The 19,025-nt window shown below is 33.6% G+C and overlaps 1 protein-coding gene across 2 annotated transcripts in view; it reads right to left on the bottom strand.

Moving 5' to 3' along the window:
- Nucleotides 1-19,025, bottom strand: part of LOC145247335 (uncharacterized) — a 1,131,631-nt gene that overhangs the window by 92,977 nt on the left and 1,019,629 nt on the right. For both annotated transcript variants that reach the window (XM_080108996.1, XM_080108995.1), the window contains one exon: nt 9,752-11,664. In XM_080108996.1, coding sequence (XP_079965122.1) covers nt 9,752-11,111 — 1,360 coding nt within the window. In that variant the 5' untranslated portion in view covers nt 11,112-11,664. The remainder of the gene's footprint in view (nt 1-9,751; nt 11,665-19,025) is intronic.

Below are 19,025 nucleotides of genomic sequence, written 5' to 3'. Positions count from 1 at the left end.
TATATATACATACATATATATACATATATATATGCATACATATATACATGTACATGTATACATATATATGTATATATATGTATATATATACATACATATATATATATATATACATTACAACTGACCTACGATAATTTAAAATGCTTTCTGTAACAGTGAGCATATCGGTTAGACTGTCTACAGTCTATCCTTTTCATTTTTTGTGCGTTAACTTTAAAATGGGGTCGGAGTTGTCGATTGGGAGAAAATTATATATATATATATATATATATATATATATATATATATATATATAATGGTAGATAAGTAAATAGATTGATGTAAAGATATAATCCAACAGAATGTATAGAAAAAATAAATAGATAGAAAAGTGGACAAAGCATAAACTATAAAAGACAAAATCACGTGAAAACGAGACGAAAAAGTTTTTTCTCATTAGAATAAAACAAATGTAAGCCTCCTGACGTGTTTCCTAATTCCTATGGTATATTGTCCTTTATATATTACGGTTTGTCCTCTCTTCCATTCCAATATATATATATATATATATATATATATATATATATATATATATATATATATATATAGCATTTTTTATTTGGTTGGGATTACTATATAAATATTAATATTTATATTTGCTTTAAGTTTAGAGAAGCTTTTGGCTTGTAAACTTAATTTTTCTTCTTAATGTTTTATATGTATATACATATATGTGAATATATACATATATATATATATAAGATTATATATATATATGTACACACATATATATACATATATATACACACATATTATTATTGTTATTGTTATTGCTTCTTTCACAAAAAGCAGGAGGGTAAAAAATAAATCAAAACATAATGATAACAATAAAAAACAATAAATACAAAACAGCACTTTCTTATTCACCCCCTAACTCGCTCGTAAATTATTTAATTCAATTAATGATGTTTAAAAAATTTTAAATGCCCTCACGATTTTTGTTTATAATAATCTCATAGATTACCTCCCCTGTCCGTTTGAGCTTTAACTTCTCCTCCCCCACCAAACAAAATGGCTAAAAGTTAGTTATAACCCCATTTAGCCTACGTTTCCATAATAGAGTTAGAGATTTAAAAGGAGAATGCGTGATGGTATGGTACATTAAATGAATGTAGGAGCATGTTTTTAAATATGTACTCTCGTTTAATGCGGGTTGACAATGAGGACTGGGAATTGGGTTACGCAGTTCCGGGTTGGATTCGATGGATGATATTACCTTACACGAAGGAACCATGAACAGTCGTTATTCTCTTGAAGTCTGGACCAGATTTCCCTTATTTTTGTATTTGTCAAATTTACACTGTTTTTCCCGTTATATATTCCCACATGAGTGCTTTCGCGTATTCGAAGATATTGAATCTTCAAGCCACTACTAAAAAAAGTAGCAACTACACCAAAAGGAACATAAGGAGGCCGGGGATTACATCGACCGAACCATTTTTATATTAGCCACAAGTATTACAATGAACACAGTTCGAATACCGCAAATCATACACAATTTAATATAAATTACCAGTCTAAAATGGATTTTAAAAACTTTATTTGCACTTTGTGTAATTTACACTAGAAACTCCCATGCGTCCTCTAATTAAAAATATCTCTAAAACCGATGTATGAAAGGATTAATATCTACCGTCGGTAATTCTGTCCTCATTCTGTTTAAAATGATTTTTTTGTACAATATGGACTAAAGTCGCATCCTTATATTGTACAATATTAAAAGACCTTTCTCGAAACTTGGCTGGTCTTAAAGTAAGATTTTTTAATGTCTCTATTCATAGTGCCTTTTTTTTATAGAAAGTTTAATGTCTCTATCTATAGTGCCTGTTTTAGGAAGTTGGGTTCCACTAACATTAAACATCGATCTTGTCGACAATTTCTAAACGCAATTCACTAGATGCAACTAAACGTAAGGAGGCAAGAAAATAGGAACATTTAGGTTATTCTCAGTTGTACGCTGGGGTCAATGCGTTGTATTTATTTTATTATAAGTCGCTGACGAACGAGTTTTTTAAGACGATCGAAATTTATATTTTTGTCCCAGTCAAAAGAGCCTGGATTTTGTCAACATCATAAAGAACATTGTGTCTAACTCTGCCCTCCTATACAGACGAATAAATCAAGGCAGTTATTAGTAGAGATTTGAGAACGTGCGAATATTGAATAAGATATGCTGGCGCTAATACATATTAGTGCGATATCTCTCATAGGTCACTGACAACGTCATTATTGGATACCGCAGGCCATTTTATTCGGTCATTCACGGGTTATATCTATTTTAGAAAGTGAATCTTTATATGCAGGGCATGATACAATGATCTATTAATTCCGCATCGTTGCAATTTTACCCGGACTTATACCGGCGCGTTACCAACAGTTGTAGTTGTTATGGTTATTATTATTATTGTTGTTGTTGTTGTTTTTCTTCCTTACTCCAAAGTAGTTTCCCCGCGTATAATTATCTGTGATCACTTACTGGTTATTGGTAAAATTACATATTGTTAACTGCAGTTAGAATGACATCTCTGGATTTCTAGTATCGTCTGCCTGTTTTAGTTTCAACTCAATTTTACTTCTCGCAACAGCCGTTTATCGTTGCGGTTTGGCTGACAAAGACTGATTGTAATAAACACATGTATGACTACTCGTTCATTGTATTAATTATTATTATTATTATTATTATTATTATTATTATTATTATTATTATTATTATTATTATGCTTTACGATTAACTAGTTAGACGCTTTTCCCTCAGTTTTCAACCCAAAGTCTACTATATTAAACTGTAATATAACTCAATGCCTTCATTCAGTCCAGAAAGACAACAGATACACTCTGTAAGGGTGGTTGCGCGTGTAAATGTGATTCACGGGTTACGCTATCTCCAACCACGCCTCTCTTTGTACGGATCTGTTTGAGTCCCATAACAAGAAGTCTAGGACGACCGTAAACACTACCGATATAAACAGAAAGCCCATGCATCACTTGGGATTTTCAAATGAAGACTCATTTTAATACGGACCAAGCTCAACGTTGCTTAACTTCGGTGATCCAACTAGAATCTGTATTTAAACGTGATTATGCTGTATCAAGTTTGTGATTATGTCGTATATTTTTTGTGCTATTATGATGCACCCTTATCGAACAAAACTCAACATTGGTTATTTATCATTTTTGTTTCATTTTTCAGTTAAGCAACAGGGTCCTTTAGTCTTTGACAGACTATGGATACCCACGAAGGGATGCCTGCGCGTGACATTTTTTTAGGCAGGAGGAGCACAATCCCCAACCACACCTCTCCTGGATCGACATTGTTAAATACCAGTGGCAAGTGTAGTGTATGTACAGGGCAACTGGAAACAAATGCCGGGATAACCGGAGAGCAATTGAGTTAAGCAAACCATTTGGCTATAATCATTTCCTAACGCAACTAACACCCCCCCACACAAAACATATTCAATGTTCTATTTCCAAACTATAGTTTTAGTGGCGGTTACTTAGATATGCAATGATCATAATACCACGATATTCGCATTGATTTAAAATATTTACGCACTGCAAAAAAAGCTGCTTCGTTTTACCCTTGGCATGTTGCGCAAATACAAAACATAAAATTCGTACAAATCATCCGAAAATATTATTTTGAAACTAAACACACCCGAGAATATTTTAATGCAAAGACATGTTTAAACTTAATCTGTAAAAGGCATCTTCATGTCGGCGTACAACTAGACAATATATCGCAATTTGTATCAATTCTTTGCTCATCGTTGACTATATGGATTTAAAAGTGTGGCAGTGTCTGTCTGTAGATCAAGATAATGGCTATTGTCTGAGAATAGAATTCTCGCTCGAACTTGCCTGCCATATTTCATCGTCAACCGTTTTCAATGTTTACCGCAGAAGACGATCGATCATGCATTAACTGCCTCCAAGACAACATGCCCTGGATCCCAGTAATTAGATGATTGACTGATGCGCCTTCGATAAACACACATGTTATCTTCTCGATGGTGTACCTTTTTTTTACTGCACTTCTCACTATTTTTTTTCAAGACATATCCTTAGGTGATCAATTTGGACCAATTTCAGAAACTTGTTTTGAACAAGAATACTAAAATGCAATAACTTGGATTCAAATTTCTAGAAAATTAAGACAGTAAAATAATCCGATTCGATCGAGAACTCAGACAACGATTGTTTATCAAATTATTCCAAAAATACTAATTTAAGCCTAATATGGTAGTTCGGAATCAGAAGATGGAAATGTTAGAAATCTTTGTGTTCGTATAGGCCTAACACTTTCCATTTAACTACGAATAATTATAACGGGAATTCCATATACTAAAAACCGTTTGTTTTTGTCCGAGAGGATACGTTAACTTTACTGTAGACCCGACTAAGTATATTGTGAAAAACTCACCGTCTTTCTTTGTTTCGTATGTATATTTGACTTAATTAAGACCATATTTAACTGCTCGCATTTTTATATCACCTTTGCTCAGGAATCATATACGGTTTAAAGTGGAAAATACGGTGCTCTTTGGAAATAAACCAATGTTATAATTCTCAATCAGATAGTTTCTTTATCTTCTTTTTTTTTCTAAATGGTCACTGCTTATCAAGATTTAAGAAAAATCGGTTGGGCGATGATTAGACGGAATCGAGTGGTTGGGCATAATATTTCTTTGGGAAGAATTGTTTATCCAGGAAGACGGCTCAACAAGTATTTGTTTACATTAGACTTGAAGAGGACAATATTATAATCGACTGGTAAGCAGTTTCGCCGTATTTTTCCTCCACAGATAGGACGCTCTAGGAAGCAAACTATATTCAAACGAGTTCCGCTTTGTTTTAAATACCGACAAGTTTTGCTGCTAATATTTTACTCAGAGGGACGATAGATTAGAGCTCTGTCGAACACTTACTACGAACATAATGATACAATAGAAATAGGTTTCCATTAACCATCATTAGTTTTACGGTTCTGTGCGTTTTGACGGTAGTTATGCGCAATGCCTTGGTGCAATTTATTTTCAAACATTACGGACACTATAAGACATAAAAGGATCGATAAATAGTTGTTGGTCAATCCTGGTTACATATTCGCTTGTTGTCATCGCTCTAAACTTTGTAAGACTATATCTATATTTACACACACTCGTGTCCGTATCGTTTTTCTTTACTTCCAATGTGAACAACGAAGTTAATTTCTGGCTGCGTATCTCTTCCGTTTATGGTCAGCAGATTATTGGATAGACCAGAATATATAAAGGGTGTCGGGTTACAGAACACCTTGATAACAAGTAAATTCGTTGTGAAAGCAACAATGATTTCGCAGGCTTGATACTGGTATTTCAAACTTTCTCTAATTATCGGGTTTGAAACCGACGGTACCGATCACTTATCTCATCTAAACTTTCTGTAAACAAAACATAGATAATACGCTCTTATTTTCGGATTTTCCTTATAATAAAGAACTCTCCTGGATCTCTCTCCCGCTCCAACATAACTAATTATACACACACACACACACACACACACACACACACACACACACACACACATATATATATATATATATGCCTCTTTCTCTATATCTCTCTCTATATATATTATAATAAATCCTTATTCCTCTGTCTGCTTGTTTGTTTGTTTGTTTATTCATAATGAAATCATAGCATATAATATAATAATATACGATACAATAATGCGTAATATAAATGATATGACGTCATACGTGACGCTATTTGCCATCATAGCAAATGACGTTATAGATGACATAGGGGATGACGTCATATGTGATGTCATCGAAAGGCACATATGCCGTCATAGCATATCTCTATATATTATACATATATATGTAATGATGTGAATAAACAAACAGATAAGGTTTTATTATATATATATATATATATATATATATATATATATATATATATATATATATATATATATATAATACTACGACCATCCCATTACTTTTAAATGGATGCGATACCCGAAAAACTTGGAGAAGACACAACGCGTCTAGAAAGTTTCCAAGTCCAGTAACGTTCCATCTTAAGAATCCGATCACAGGGGAAAAGTTATAAGCATGGACGTCATCGAAAGGATAAAATCGATATTCAACAAGACAATGATTATAAAGTTGCGTTGCTTATGACATGGTCAAACTATCAGAGGGTATTTAGTGGTTATTCGTCTACCGAATAGCACCAAGCGTTATTTAATAAACTTAGACGTTGTGGCAATCAGAAAGGTGGATATCAGACGCCATAATACGATAAAGTATTTTGTATAGGTGAAAAAAAATATTTTTGTGTTGTGTTTTTAGATATTATCAAATAGTGAAAATTTTGGGTTAAAAATTCCTAACTATTATCTAGTAATATGGGAAAAAGTCGACGTTTTGATAATTATCCGTCAAAAAAAGAAAATGGCAGCACGAAACACATAAAAACGTGGATCGGATATCATGAGAAATGAAACAAAGTAAAATCTTGAACTGAATTTTAAAAAAAAATAATTTTCTTTAGAAAATCTCGTATCGTTTCAGATTAAATACGCCCCATGTTTCCACAGAGCAGTGCATCCGTTCTGTTAGACTCGATTCTTGGAGTATAGTTGAGCATTTCAAACGTAATTAATTCCGATTTAATGTATGATTAGTGATAGTCATTTTTTTACTTGAAATAACGGTCTTATTTAATAATATTAACGAAAAGTAACATAGATCATTCTTATTGTCTTTACGCATTTTTTAATGTTTTCTGAGGTCAATCTATATGATTGCTGATATTGGCGAAGTGAGATCGTCTAAATAAGATGTATAAGAACGAGTGAATAGCATGGTTTGTCATCATGCTAACTAATCGAAGCAGTAAACAGGCGAAACACCATAACGTGCCATCAAGCATAAATCACCGAACGCGTTTTAGGAAGAGCAACGAGCAACTCAATAAATGTGATCCTCAAATATAACTCAACGATGCATCATCCGCAAACTAGTAATGTTACCTTTACCCAGATCGCTGCAAATTTCTGCTTGAAGTATTGAATTACTTTTCGTTTCGATAACTTGCATGCGAGGGTATCTTCTCAGGTATCAAGGAACCACCGCACCATGCGATGCACCATTCAAGGCAAGTCAGTATTAACCATTTGAAATTATCTTCAATTTAAAATTTTTCAATCTAATGCACCCACTAAGAGCATCCTATAAACATTCCATTTGCTGGGCGTCATGTTAAAATCAATAGTTTAATATTTATTTCTTCTACCTGTGTAATAATAATGTTTTTTAGAAGATGATATCGGCCGGCCACCTAAAAGGAAATTCAAAAAACCTCTTAAGGCTTCGAGTCACGATCAAAGTGTGGCATATGTTCTGTACCAAGATGGTACAATAATATCGTGAGCCGTTTGCGCTGGACGTCCATGCAACGGAAATATAAGATATAATACAAACAGTTTTTATTTTTAATTAGACCACGAAAACTAGTTATATTTTGAAAATACATGCACAAAAGTATTAAGATAAGTATTTTCAACTCGAAAAAAGTTTCGCAATAATTTTGTCAGGCTTCGTTCAGGCCGGGTGTCCATAGAATAGATGCCAAAAATTCCTGTTAGATGCAACAGAGTAATTTTTACGCATTGGGCTAGTATTATATTAAAATGTTTGGAGCTTGTCTGCACGTATGCAAACATGTGGTTGGTTAACTAGAAAGAAATTGGAAGATTACACACTACTAAGACAATAGGTTTTACGATATCAGTATGCGAGTTCGAATCTGACGTAAGTCTTAATGATGTTTTTAATGTACACTAAAGTAATTAACGCAACATAATAACGTAAGAAAATATTTCATAAGTACATTTTTTAACGAATAATGTCTTCAGCTGTTTACGCTTGGCGTCCATGCAATAGGAATATAGCAAATACTACTGAACTTTTTTTTTCGAATCAGACTCCGTGAACCCTATTTTTATATGAAGGCTATTCAGAATGAGTTCGTAACGGACTAATTTTGCTGCAAAAACATAATTTCAATGTGTTTATTTTTAGAAAATGATACCTGAGTATGAATATATATCAATATATTAATTGTAATTACTTACTCTCTTACGAGTCTATGTACTTTCCACAGAATTTCATAAATAAACTTCTTCGTAGTTGCTCTCAAACGGCTATATACTTGTTGCAGGAACGCACGCTCTACTTATAAAACAAAATATTTTATCCATGAAATGTAACAAAATAAACCCTGTGCATATAGTAAATTAGTAAACTGTCAATGTTTTAACTTGTGACATGCGCAGATTAATTTCATGTTGGGACAGTCGAAGTCGATTTATAAACAAATATGATTTATTGACACCCAGGTTTACTTTTGCATATCGAATTTACAGGTTAGCAGCCCTTATAATTGGATTATGATACAACACAACAAAGATGCCTGTTTTAAACGTGTTCGTTGAATTAAAAGTTGTGTTTTAAAGGTAACTTGAACTATGTGTTTTTTTTTTCATTATTCATTTCCCACACCTATAACCGAATGATATCATACGAGTTGTATTTTTTAAAAATGTGTTCGTCCCTTCTATTGCCTGCGTATGGAAGCACTTCGCGACTTGGTGAAATGATGAACAAATCAATCAAACCTACTTGTAACGTTCAGTCATTTTTCGAACTCTTTTCCCAATATTAAAATATATAAAAAATAATTAGCTATCTCAGGTTAAATATATTCTTGTCTCATTCACCAATTCGGCTGTATTTTTACGCAACACTCGGTTCCACATATAAATCCCATTTATAACGCGAATTTTAAGTAAGAAATTAAAATTTGATCTTCACGCCCTTTCCTTCGTGAATACTTGCGGGTAATATGCCAGATTCTGGTCGCAGGTCAAAGATCATCAGGTTGACCTAGGTTTTATGTTTATAACGATTCAGATCCTTGTTAGTTGGTGTGTGCGTTTTTGAAATATCACCCATTCTCAACCCGGGAAGCTGCACGCTTTTAAGTTAGTTTAATGGGTACAGATGTTAGGACTTCGTTTATTTTTACTTCTCCCCTATGAGATATTTCAGAGAATTGTAGCTGGACAAAAACTGATGATGAAGATAAAAAAAAAACATCACCCGTATGATAAAGTTTAGTCCCTTTCTATCAACTACAAAATACCATTTTATTTAAAAATGTTATTATATTAAAATGAAACACATGTTACCTTTTCAATATTCGGAAAAGATTCTAAAACGTTATTACTCACCCGGGATAGATATTTTTCTCCAGTAACTATATATATATATATATATATATATATATATATATATATATATATATATATATATATATATACTACCTCGAGCTTTTTAAACCAAAATTCGAAATATTTATGAAAACCCAGGGGAGATAATCGAAATTAAACTCCTAAATTAAAATCCTCATTCGTTAAACACGATTATAACTTTTAGATACGTTTCGATTTCGGGGTGGGGAAATTTTTGGTTTTGTTTTATTTTAATGTTAAATGGAGGCGGTGGTGGTAGTGGTTTAAGAGGTGGTGGTAATGGGGGTTTCCAGGGAAACAATGATTTTATTATTATTATTATTATTATTATTATTATTATTATTATTATTTTGTGCTTTAGGGTTAGGTGGGGGTGGATTTGTTTAAAATTTGAAAAAGTGTCACACACTGGTTACTTTGGCCAGACTCGTGGGACTCTCAATACTCTTCCGGGCAGCGGACGTAGCTTCCACAGATCGCGTTTGACGGAGGGAGCCAGGATGAAGGTCCCCAGTCTTTAGAGCCACGGGAACACTCTGACGTCTGGACAGTGATCTGGGAGGAATAGCCCTCTTCATCGGCGATACGTCGTCCTTCTCCCCCAGTTTGATGACGCCAGGCAACTGGGGGTCCTCAGCCATTTCCGTAATTATGGTCGGAATATTCGGGAAGCGCATGTCTTTAGTTTCGGATATTTCACCCTTCTCAGACCTGTCCGGCCTCTCGGTCCGTTCGGCTTTGTCTTTCTCCGGTGACGGAGGCACGGTAGTCGCCTCCATGGACCTCGTCGCGTGTCGCAGGATTTGCGAGCAAACCTCTTTGGATTCTATAGGAATAACCCTCTCTTTTGAATCAAGAGAGACAGTCTGCTTAATGGGTTCCCTCGCACCTTCCGCCGCCTTCGAGTCGAGGTCTATGGGGTGGGACTCGAGCAAGATTCTTTGATTTCGCCAACGGATACTCTGTAGAATTCCTATTGTAGTAATTTCAATGTGGTACGTGACTTTACGGTCGCCAGTAGCCACCTCAAGGATAGACACGTTACAATCAGCAAAAACGTCACTTAGGTCATTAATCATCACGACACCCTGGATTTCCATGTCTTTTTTACGCCGCACAGTGACAGGAGCTTCACCGGAGGGCATGCGAAGAGTGGAACGCACTTCAAAATCAGCTACCATCTCGTCTTCAGTTAGCATAATCTTCGCTTCGGTCAGATAATTCGGTTCGACAACTACGTCACTGTCCGTCTCCCAAATGTAGGTCTCTTCGATCGTCTCGCCTGGGGGACGGGTGACGGTCAGTTGGCCGCTTAGCCCTGCACTCACGCCACAGTCCGAGTACTTCTCGGGCAGCTGTAGTTTTAAATAGAGGTTTGTACAGCATCCGACCACGTAACCCCGCTGGCAGGTGATGGTCGTAGTCGCCTTGGTATGGCGCTGAGTCTTTAACTTGTACGACTGCTCTTTTTGGGTGTTGTTTCTAAAGTTGGTCGAGAAGAGGACCACTTGCTTTTGGTCGCGAAGCCCGCTGGCCAACTTTGATCGTGGATTGAACTTGACTGTGCGATGATATATCTCGAAGAAGCTCCATGGAATGTCAATGATGAAATCGCTGCGGCGGACAAAGATCCCTTGGATGCAACAGACATCGCGGGTAAACTCCTTCCATACGTAATCCTGGATTAGCTTCTGGATGTCAATGACAGGACCATAGTCCATTGCCGTGTCTGTTCGTTTCCTTCTTGGACATAACATGGCTATTTTCATTGAATCGAAATCAACCGAAGGGAAAAGGCTGAAAATAAGCTAGAGTTACGATAGACCGCAGTTATGTTAATAGCGGGCTTATTTTTGTTGCTGTTGTTGTTGTTTTTCCTGCTTTTATTGTTTTCCTTTTTGTTCTTGTTCTTTCTTCTTTTATATAAATATGTACAACTAAATATATATATCTGTGTATATATAAACACACAGTGCTATGTGTGGGTAACCGGACTCGTGCATCGACGGGAGGGATCGTGCCTATCACTGATAGGTTGTGTGGATAACATATAATTCAATATATACACGTATATATCGATATACATACATATGTAAATTTATAAACAAAGGCTCGTTTATTTTGATTTTTTCTTGTTTTTTTTTCCTTCTATTTTCCGGGTGAATATTTGACTACAGGACAAGCGTCCGTGAATGTGATATAATGGAGTTGTTTACTGAAGGTGCAGTACAATGTATTGGCCAACAAGCCGGTAGATGTCTGGCTGAGGTACGTACTCGTCGTTTAATTTAGTCCGACATAACGCAGGATCAAGATGACCACCTGAAAAAAAAGAAGAAAATCAAATTAAACAAATAAATAAGTAAATTATAATATAAATAAAATGTCATTGGTAAATATTGGTACATAAAAACTAACAGAGCGTACTACCAATACATGCCAGCGGCATTCATCCTAGGCAGGTTAAACCGGCTTCCCTCGAAGGAGGAACTGTCAAGGAAATATGAAATTTAAAAGCGGTCTACAGTCCTATGTATATCCCGGTCAAAGAAAATGACGATGTTACGTTTTAACATTTCTTTCAGAGAGGTTTCGACCTCATCTTACAAAACAATGGCTGGTATTCCTAAATGGTTATTCCTCTGGTACTTACAAGTCTGAAAGTTGCTTAACTTCGACGCTCCAACGAGAACCGGTGTGATAACGTTATTATGTCGTATATACTACAAATTCAGAGACAACATTGAGAGTAAAATCCTTCTGGATAAGAACTTCTCTTTCTTTCATATAGCTAAAATCTAAGAACATTTTTAAAACATTCCATGTGCATAATATAATAGAGACTTCCATCTTACTACATACTAATCATTTTCCATGTTACCAAATATGTGTTAAAGCATCACATTATGTAATACAATTCGGCCAATTAACTCATCGATTTCAATTCTGTCACAGTATTCCTCATCATTCAGCTTCCTATCTATAAATTTCATTAAGTCTCATCTTTCATTTGTTTTTCACCCTTGTAAATGGTAAGAATCATTAGTATCAAACCGTTATTTCAAAACTATTCTCACTTTCTAGGATCAAAAGATTAGGAAAAACACATTCGTAGAGATGACATAATTAAAAATACACGTCACAAAATAAAGCATAATACGTATTTATCCACCCTCCGTCGATGGCCAGCATTCGTGGCGGTACAAACTAATTTGTAAACGCCGATATCTTATAAGAATCGACAAGTTTGAAGTTTCCGGTATCTATCATGTATAAACTTTTATATAGAACTGTGGCCTAAGAATCAGTCAAATTAATAGAGTTTAAGAAAAGTCATAGCATAGGTTAATCTTAATAAACGACGCACTGCCGGGAATATCGGGATTCCATTTTCTATTGTTAACAGATTTATTGCCTAACTAATTAGAGAGATGAAAAGTTAATATAATCTCGCCTGGTTGATAGTGATCCACAGACAACAGTGTTTTAATTTAGTCCGATATAAACTCATCGTTTAATTTACAAGTATATATATATACATATATATATATATACATATATATATATATATATATATATATATATATATATATATATATATACCCACATTTATCCCTAACAAGGCATATTGCCACTTGAACGTAAGTCCCTTACTCTTTAGGACCATGCCTAAAAAAAGATTACAAGATGTTGGTTTGCGTTACATTTAAACTTCTGCATATCAGTGCAGTTAGGGAAGCAGGTAGCAGTAAGAGAATTCCAAAGTCGAGCTATTCCAAGGAAGAAACTATTAGAATAGAAAACTTTCAACAGTGAAAGTGTGATTTTGTTGCTAAGTATGGTTGTCGGGGATATGTATGTCGAGGAAGTCTATTTATTTTGGCCATGTCTGCTAATACGAATAATATTAAATAAGAAAGTAAATCTGGACTAATAACTGAAAAACAAACACACTATTTGCTTAATATTGTAATTTAAATGATGCAGTTCATGACAAAACCGGTCAAGACTGTCTGCTCTTTTTTATTACTGATCATTTGGCTTGATAATGAGACACGGACAAGCGGACAAGAATGCGCCTTTTTACATCTAGAGAGGAGGATCTATTACATTATTTGAGAAAAAGGTGATAACTCATTAGAAAGGTATATATATATATATATATATATATATATATATATATATATATATATATATATATATCTTGCTTGTGACAGTAATCTCTTCTGTGGAGAAGAAACAGGAAGTGAAAACAAGTAGACAATCTTGACTATAACTCACTTTGCCTTAGAATCATTCTTCTGCCAAGTCTGTATGATATTGGTAGACTTGTAAAACAACTACAGTTATTCCTTTTTCCTTTCTCTATATCGATCAATATTGACGTACGTCTGTCTCATAATTGATCTCCCTTCATTTATTTGTCGATACGCTTTTATTTACTCGTCGTAGCAGAAGATAAAGTATAGTTTGTTTTATCAATAACGCCAAATCGGTAATGTGGTCATCTTGTTGTTAACGAACAAATAAAGATAACCCCATTTTAGAAAGACAAAAATATTTTTAAGCAGAACTAGCGAGGGGTCCCGTCCGGCCTTTTCTGGTTGTAAAATACACTTAAATGATATTTATGATATTTTCATTTGTCCTGAGTTCCTATATATTATTATCGTTAAACAAAGTTACGATTTTAAAATTAAAAAAAGTATTTGGGTGCCATCGGCTAATATCGAAACCAGAAGCAAAACTAGCATTCAAAGTTTGTGACGTTACCACTGTACTTACGTGACACGCTCATGGACCGATTAAAAATAAACTAAGATGAATATACAAAATGTAAGACGATTAAAAAAATTTTTTTACCTCTTTTAAACTCCTTAAACACTATTTTAACCGGTTAAAGACACAGGAGAGTGTTAAAAGAAAAGAGCACCCTTCTCTAGTAAGTAAAAAAAAAAAAAAAAAAAAAACATTAGATAGATCGAGATTCGAACCTTGTCAGCAAGGTTTAGAAATAGATTCAGAAAGGAATTTGCCATTGTTCAGTTTCACATAAAATAGTTTAGAGATGTTGTTGGAAAAGGAATTTTAATTGTTCAATTCTTTTTATGAAAACTGAATTAAAATAAAGTCAGAGAAAATAAAGAACAATGTAATTTAAATATGTTTAACAATAGGTTAGGTCTAAAAATAGATTAGTGAGAATTCTGTGTCTGCAGAAATGGTGGAGACATGTGCGAACCACGCATATTCAGGCCACGCGGATCGATCACGTTTTTGAACACGCGTAAGACTTCATGGCAGAAATGAATTCTCAATATAGGAGCTAGAGTCGAAGATGAGTTAGACAGAGTTGGAGACGAAGATAGGAGACAGAGCTGACATGGTCAGGGAGAAAGTTTTAATCATGTAGTCGACTTTGAATTCCTGAATGTGATAATCATTTTGACCAGTCAAATGGAATGAAAAAACATCTCATATGTTTGTAACTGACGTCTTCGTGTCGTCTTTCTACCAAATTGAAGGTAATGTGAAATCATCTTTGTTCCCACTCATCTTTATAATGAACTTTGTGTATAACTCATCTAAGTATTGTGTCCCTCCTCCATCTAAGAAATGTGTCCCCTCTCCAGCTAAGTAATGACTGTCCCCTCCGGTGTTAAAGAACTGATCAATCTCTCTCCACTCTAATATATGTTAAAAGAAGGAACATCCACAGAACAGTAACCGGTATAAATATCTTCTCTCTTCTCTCCCCTCTGTAATATCTGTATCACCATCGTATATCTTGTATTACATGTACCCGTTACATGTCCGTCGTTTCTAGTAAATATGAATGCCCCCTATTCAACAAGAGAACGGTGCATAAAAATCCAATCATTTAATGGCCCTAGCGCGGCTCCGCGACCTTTAGTTTATGAAGAGATAAAGTTTAAATATATTGTGACAGACAGAAAAATATAGTTAGTTTTATAAATGAAACTAGCGGGGCAGGGGGGAGGGCTGGTTTTGCTCGGCCGTTAATTACGCTTAAATATGATATTTTAATTTGTACAGATTTCGTATATATTACTAAAGAGTCGTGATTTCCAAAGTAAAAAAAAAAAATGTATTACGGTGCCATCAGCTAAAATCGAAACCAAAAATAAAACTGTAGCTTAAAAGCTGGTGACGTTAACACTGTGCCAACATGATATACATATGAACTGATTAAAAATGAAGATGAATGTACAAAATGTATAACACTTTCTTCAATTTTATCCCTTTGTGGCCTCTTTAAAACTATTTTAAGCGGCTAAAGACCCATAAAAGAACGGTCTATAAAAAACCCAATCATTTGAGCCTCCTTTCGCCGCTCTGCGACTTTTAGTTTCGGAAGATAAAGAGTTGTAAAAAATGGACACAGACGGACGACATAGTGGGTTTTATAAATTTGATTTACCTGTTTATGACTTTTATATATGTATAGCTTTATACGAGGATAGTCTCAAAAGTAAAGTCGCTTATTATGTTTACCTCAAAACGATAAATAGCTACGATAACGGGAGTGATACCATTAAACGGACAATCTTTAGGTCCCATGATTTTATTTTCTTCATAGTCATCCCGATTCTCAATAATTTTTTAGCTTGAAATTTAATGACGCATATCTACTCCTGACGCAGGTCAATGACGGGGGTTGTTTTCTTAGTTTTATATTCATCATCATCATCATCATCATCATCATCATCATCATCATCATCATCATTATTATTATGATTATTATTATTATTATTATATATATGTGTGTGTGTGTGTGTGTGTGTGTGTGTGTGTGTGTGTGTGTGTGTTCGTGTTCGTGTGTGTGTTTAAAACATTTTCTGGTTTTCTGTTACACACATGTATATATTAAATAAATGAATATATATATATATTCATATATATAAATATAAATAAACTAGCATGGGCACCCGGCGTTGCCTGGGTTGATATGAAGTTCCGTTTGAAACACGCCTGCTATACTAATCATTTTAGTCATGGGTTACGTGGATACCCCCTACAACAATTTCAAAAACAAAAGAACGGATAAAAACATGTAAATGTAATTGCCCCCCAAAAGAAGTATCTGATACCCTCTCCAACAGATATTTCGAAAGAAGGGATCACTGTCCTAATAAATCTCACGATCTTGTGGGCCTAAAAATAACGTTTATAAACATTAATGCGTGCGTTTATTTTTTATTCTGGTAAATGTGTAGTTTAGCGGCGTAAATTATTTGTTAGACAAAAATATTAAAAAAACTATTTATTATTAAATAAAACACATTGTTAGACATAAAGGCTGAAATACAACTAGAAAAAATGCATTTTTATTATTTTTTATCATTTATATTTATTATTCGAGGCCGCTATATTGCTTTTAAAATCTGGCCTTTCTAAGGTTTGGCAGATTTTAAGCTCTTTCATGAACTATGTTTTTGGCCGCCATATTTTTTTTTTAAATGAAAGAGCGTAAAAAAGGCCAAATTTGGCCTTAAAAAGCCAATCTGTCAAAACTAAAAAAGGCCAAATATTAAACGTGTAAGGCCTGCACATTAAATCTAATAAAAATGATTTAAAAAAACATAAAAATGAATGTTTTTTTGTTTTATTTCAGCCTTTGGGTCGAATGTTTTATATAAAAATAAATAGTTTTTATATATATATTTTTTTGTCTCTCAAATAATTTACGCTGATAAACTATACATTTACCTTTATTTTTTGTAAAGGCTCTTTTTTACTGGCTTTTTCTTGTAAATAAACGAAATTTTCGATTTGCCTTTTTAGGAGGGGCTTTTGGTTTTGCTTTTTACTTATCGTTTTATGTTTCTAATGTAATCCCCCTCCCCCAAAAAATTGAATTTGTCATATTGTTTGGGTTGTTTTGTTTATTAAATTGTTAGGTGAAAGTAGAGAATGGTCTCATAAAAAATAATTAAATTTATCGTTATTTCATCTTTCGAATGTAATTCCAACCCAACACCAGAAAAAAAAAACAATTGTATTTGTCAAATTTTGTCTTCCCCCTAAATCGCCAATCTTGAAAAATAGTGCTATAGGCTACATTTCTCGTTGAACGCTTGGTGGCCAAAAAGTGGGTTCTCATTTAACGTTAAATTTATACAAAAAAAGTGATCCCGACTCTAAAATGTTATTTTATTATTTTTTTTTTCAAAATTTCTTCTCTCAGAATATTTATAAAGGTTGTTTAAGTGCATTAGGCTGAAAAAAGTAGATCTCCATTTTTTTAGGGGTTAAACGCCGCTGGGTCACGTTACCTTTTTAATCAGAAAATTAAGTTTTTAATCGATTAAATTAATGTGAAAAAAGAAAAAAAATGTAAATTGTGGAATTTAGAGGGGGGCAGTAGATCTTCATTTTTTAGGTATTAAACGACGCTCCGTTTAAGGAATAAAATAAAACAAACAAATGAAATCTTAAATATTAAAAAAAAAACAATAAAAGTCAAACATTTTTCTATCTACACGGAATTATTTTTCCCGCTAGAAACTTTATGAAATTACCAAATGATATTTTGTGAACGTTTGTTTTTTATGGATAACATCTAGGGGCAAATAACTCTAAAAAAAGTAAAAAAAAAAGGTCGTTCTGTTTGAAATATTAATTCCAAAATAAATTAAATTAAATATATTATCAATATAATTGTCGTTTAAAATTTATTAAATAACAATTTTTAATAGAATACTTAAAATAATTCTCTCGCTAAAATCATTAACTAAGATACCGCTATTTAGTAAAATCGATTTTTCTTAATGTCATATGCAAATAAGGTGGTCTCTTAATTGTATCTTTTTGCAAGTATAATACTATACATAGAAATAAATGAAAGATTAAAATAAGACATGTTTTAATCAAATTGTGAACAAACAAACAGACAGGAATACGAATATATATGTATATATCATTAAGCTAATTCCTATCATATAAAGAAAGGTCAATGTACAAAATAGCGCTATAATATTATGATGAAAATTTTAATTAAATTATGATAATTAAGAATTTACAACAAATTTATTGTGTGACAAAGGAATACAAAAAAATACACTTTTTTTTTGTACTTAACCCGTGGATTTTCAATGAATAGCTCATCTCATTGGAGGAAATGCTTTTTAGGAAAAAATAGGTATAGGTTATTATAAATTTGGCTTATTAGCACATAAATCGAAAATTAAATAAAAAATGACCGCATGAAAAGGATATTTCATTTTTGTAAATCCAAAGCTATGAATACTAGTATGTTTTAGATTGAATTGTGGGTGTTTAAAGTGCTCGTCTGAGCGTTTATCTATGGTCGTCCTCGCCAAACTTTCACGAAAAAAACTCGTCTAGCTAAAACAACTATCAATAATTTTCTACACTTTTTATCTCTGTCCAAACCTAAACGTATATTCCGTGAACAAAACTTCTTTCTTAGAACTTCCGTTTGCATGCTTTCCAGCTGACTATAATCTGATTGCCTTCAAGTCAAATGTAAACAAGTTCTTGATGAACCTTCTCTCTAAGTATCTTATTTATAAAATCTGAACTACTGATAATTACTACGCTATAATCCCATAACTAATGTATACCCATTAACCCTTATCCTCGAATGGCCTCCGGCCACTGATAAGTGGTGACTCCTTTGTAAAAAAAGAAAAAATCAT

The sequence above is a fragment of the Euprymna scolopes genome, chromosome 25 (genome assembly GCF_053919585.1).
Source record: "Euprymna scolopes isolate OS-2025 chromosome 25, ASM5391958v1, whole genome shotgun sequence".
In the NCBI taxonomy this organism is placed as follows: Eukaryota; Metazoa; Mollusca; class Cephalopoda; order Sepiida; family Sepiolidae; genus Euprymna; species Euprymna scolopes.
This window is presented reverse-complemented; position numbering and strand designations above follow the sequence as displayed.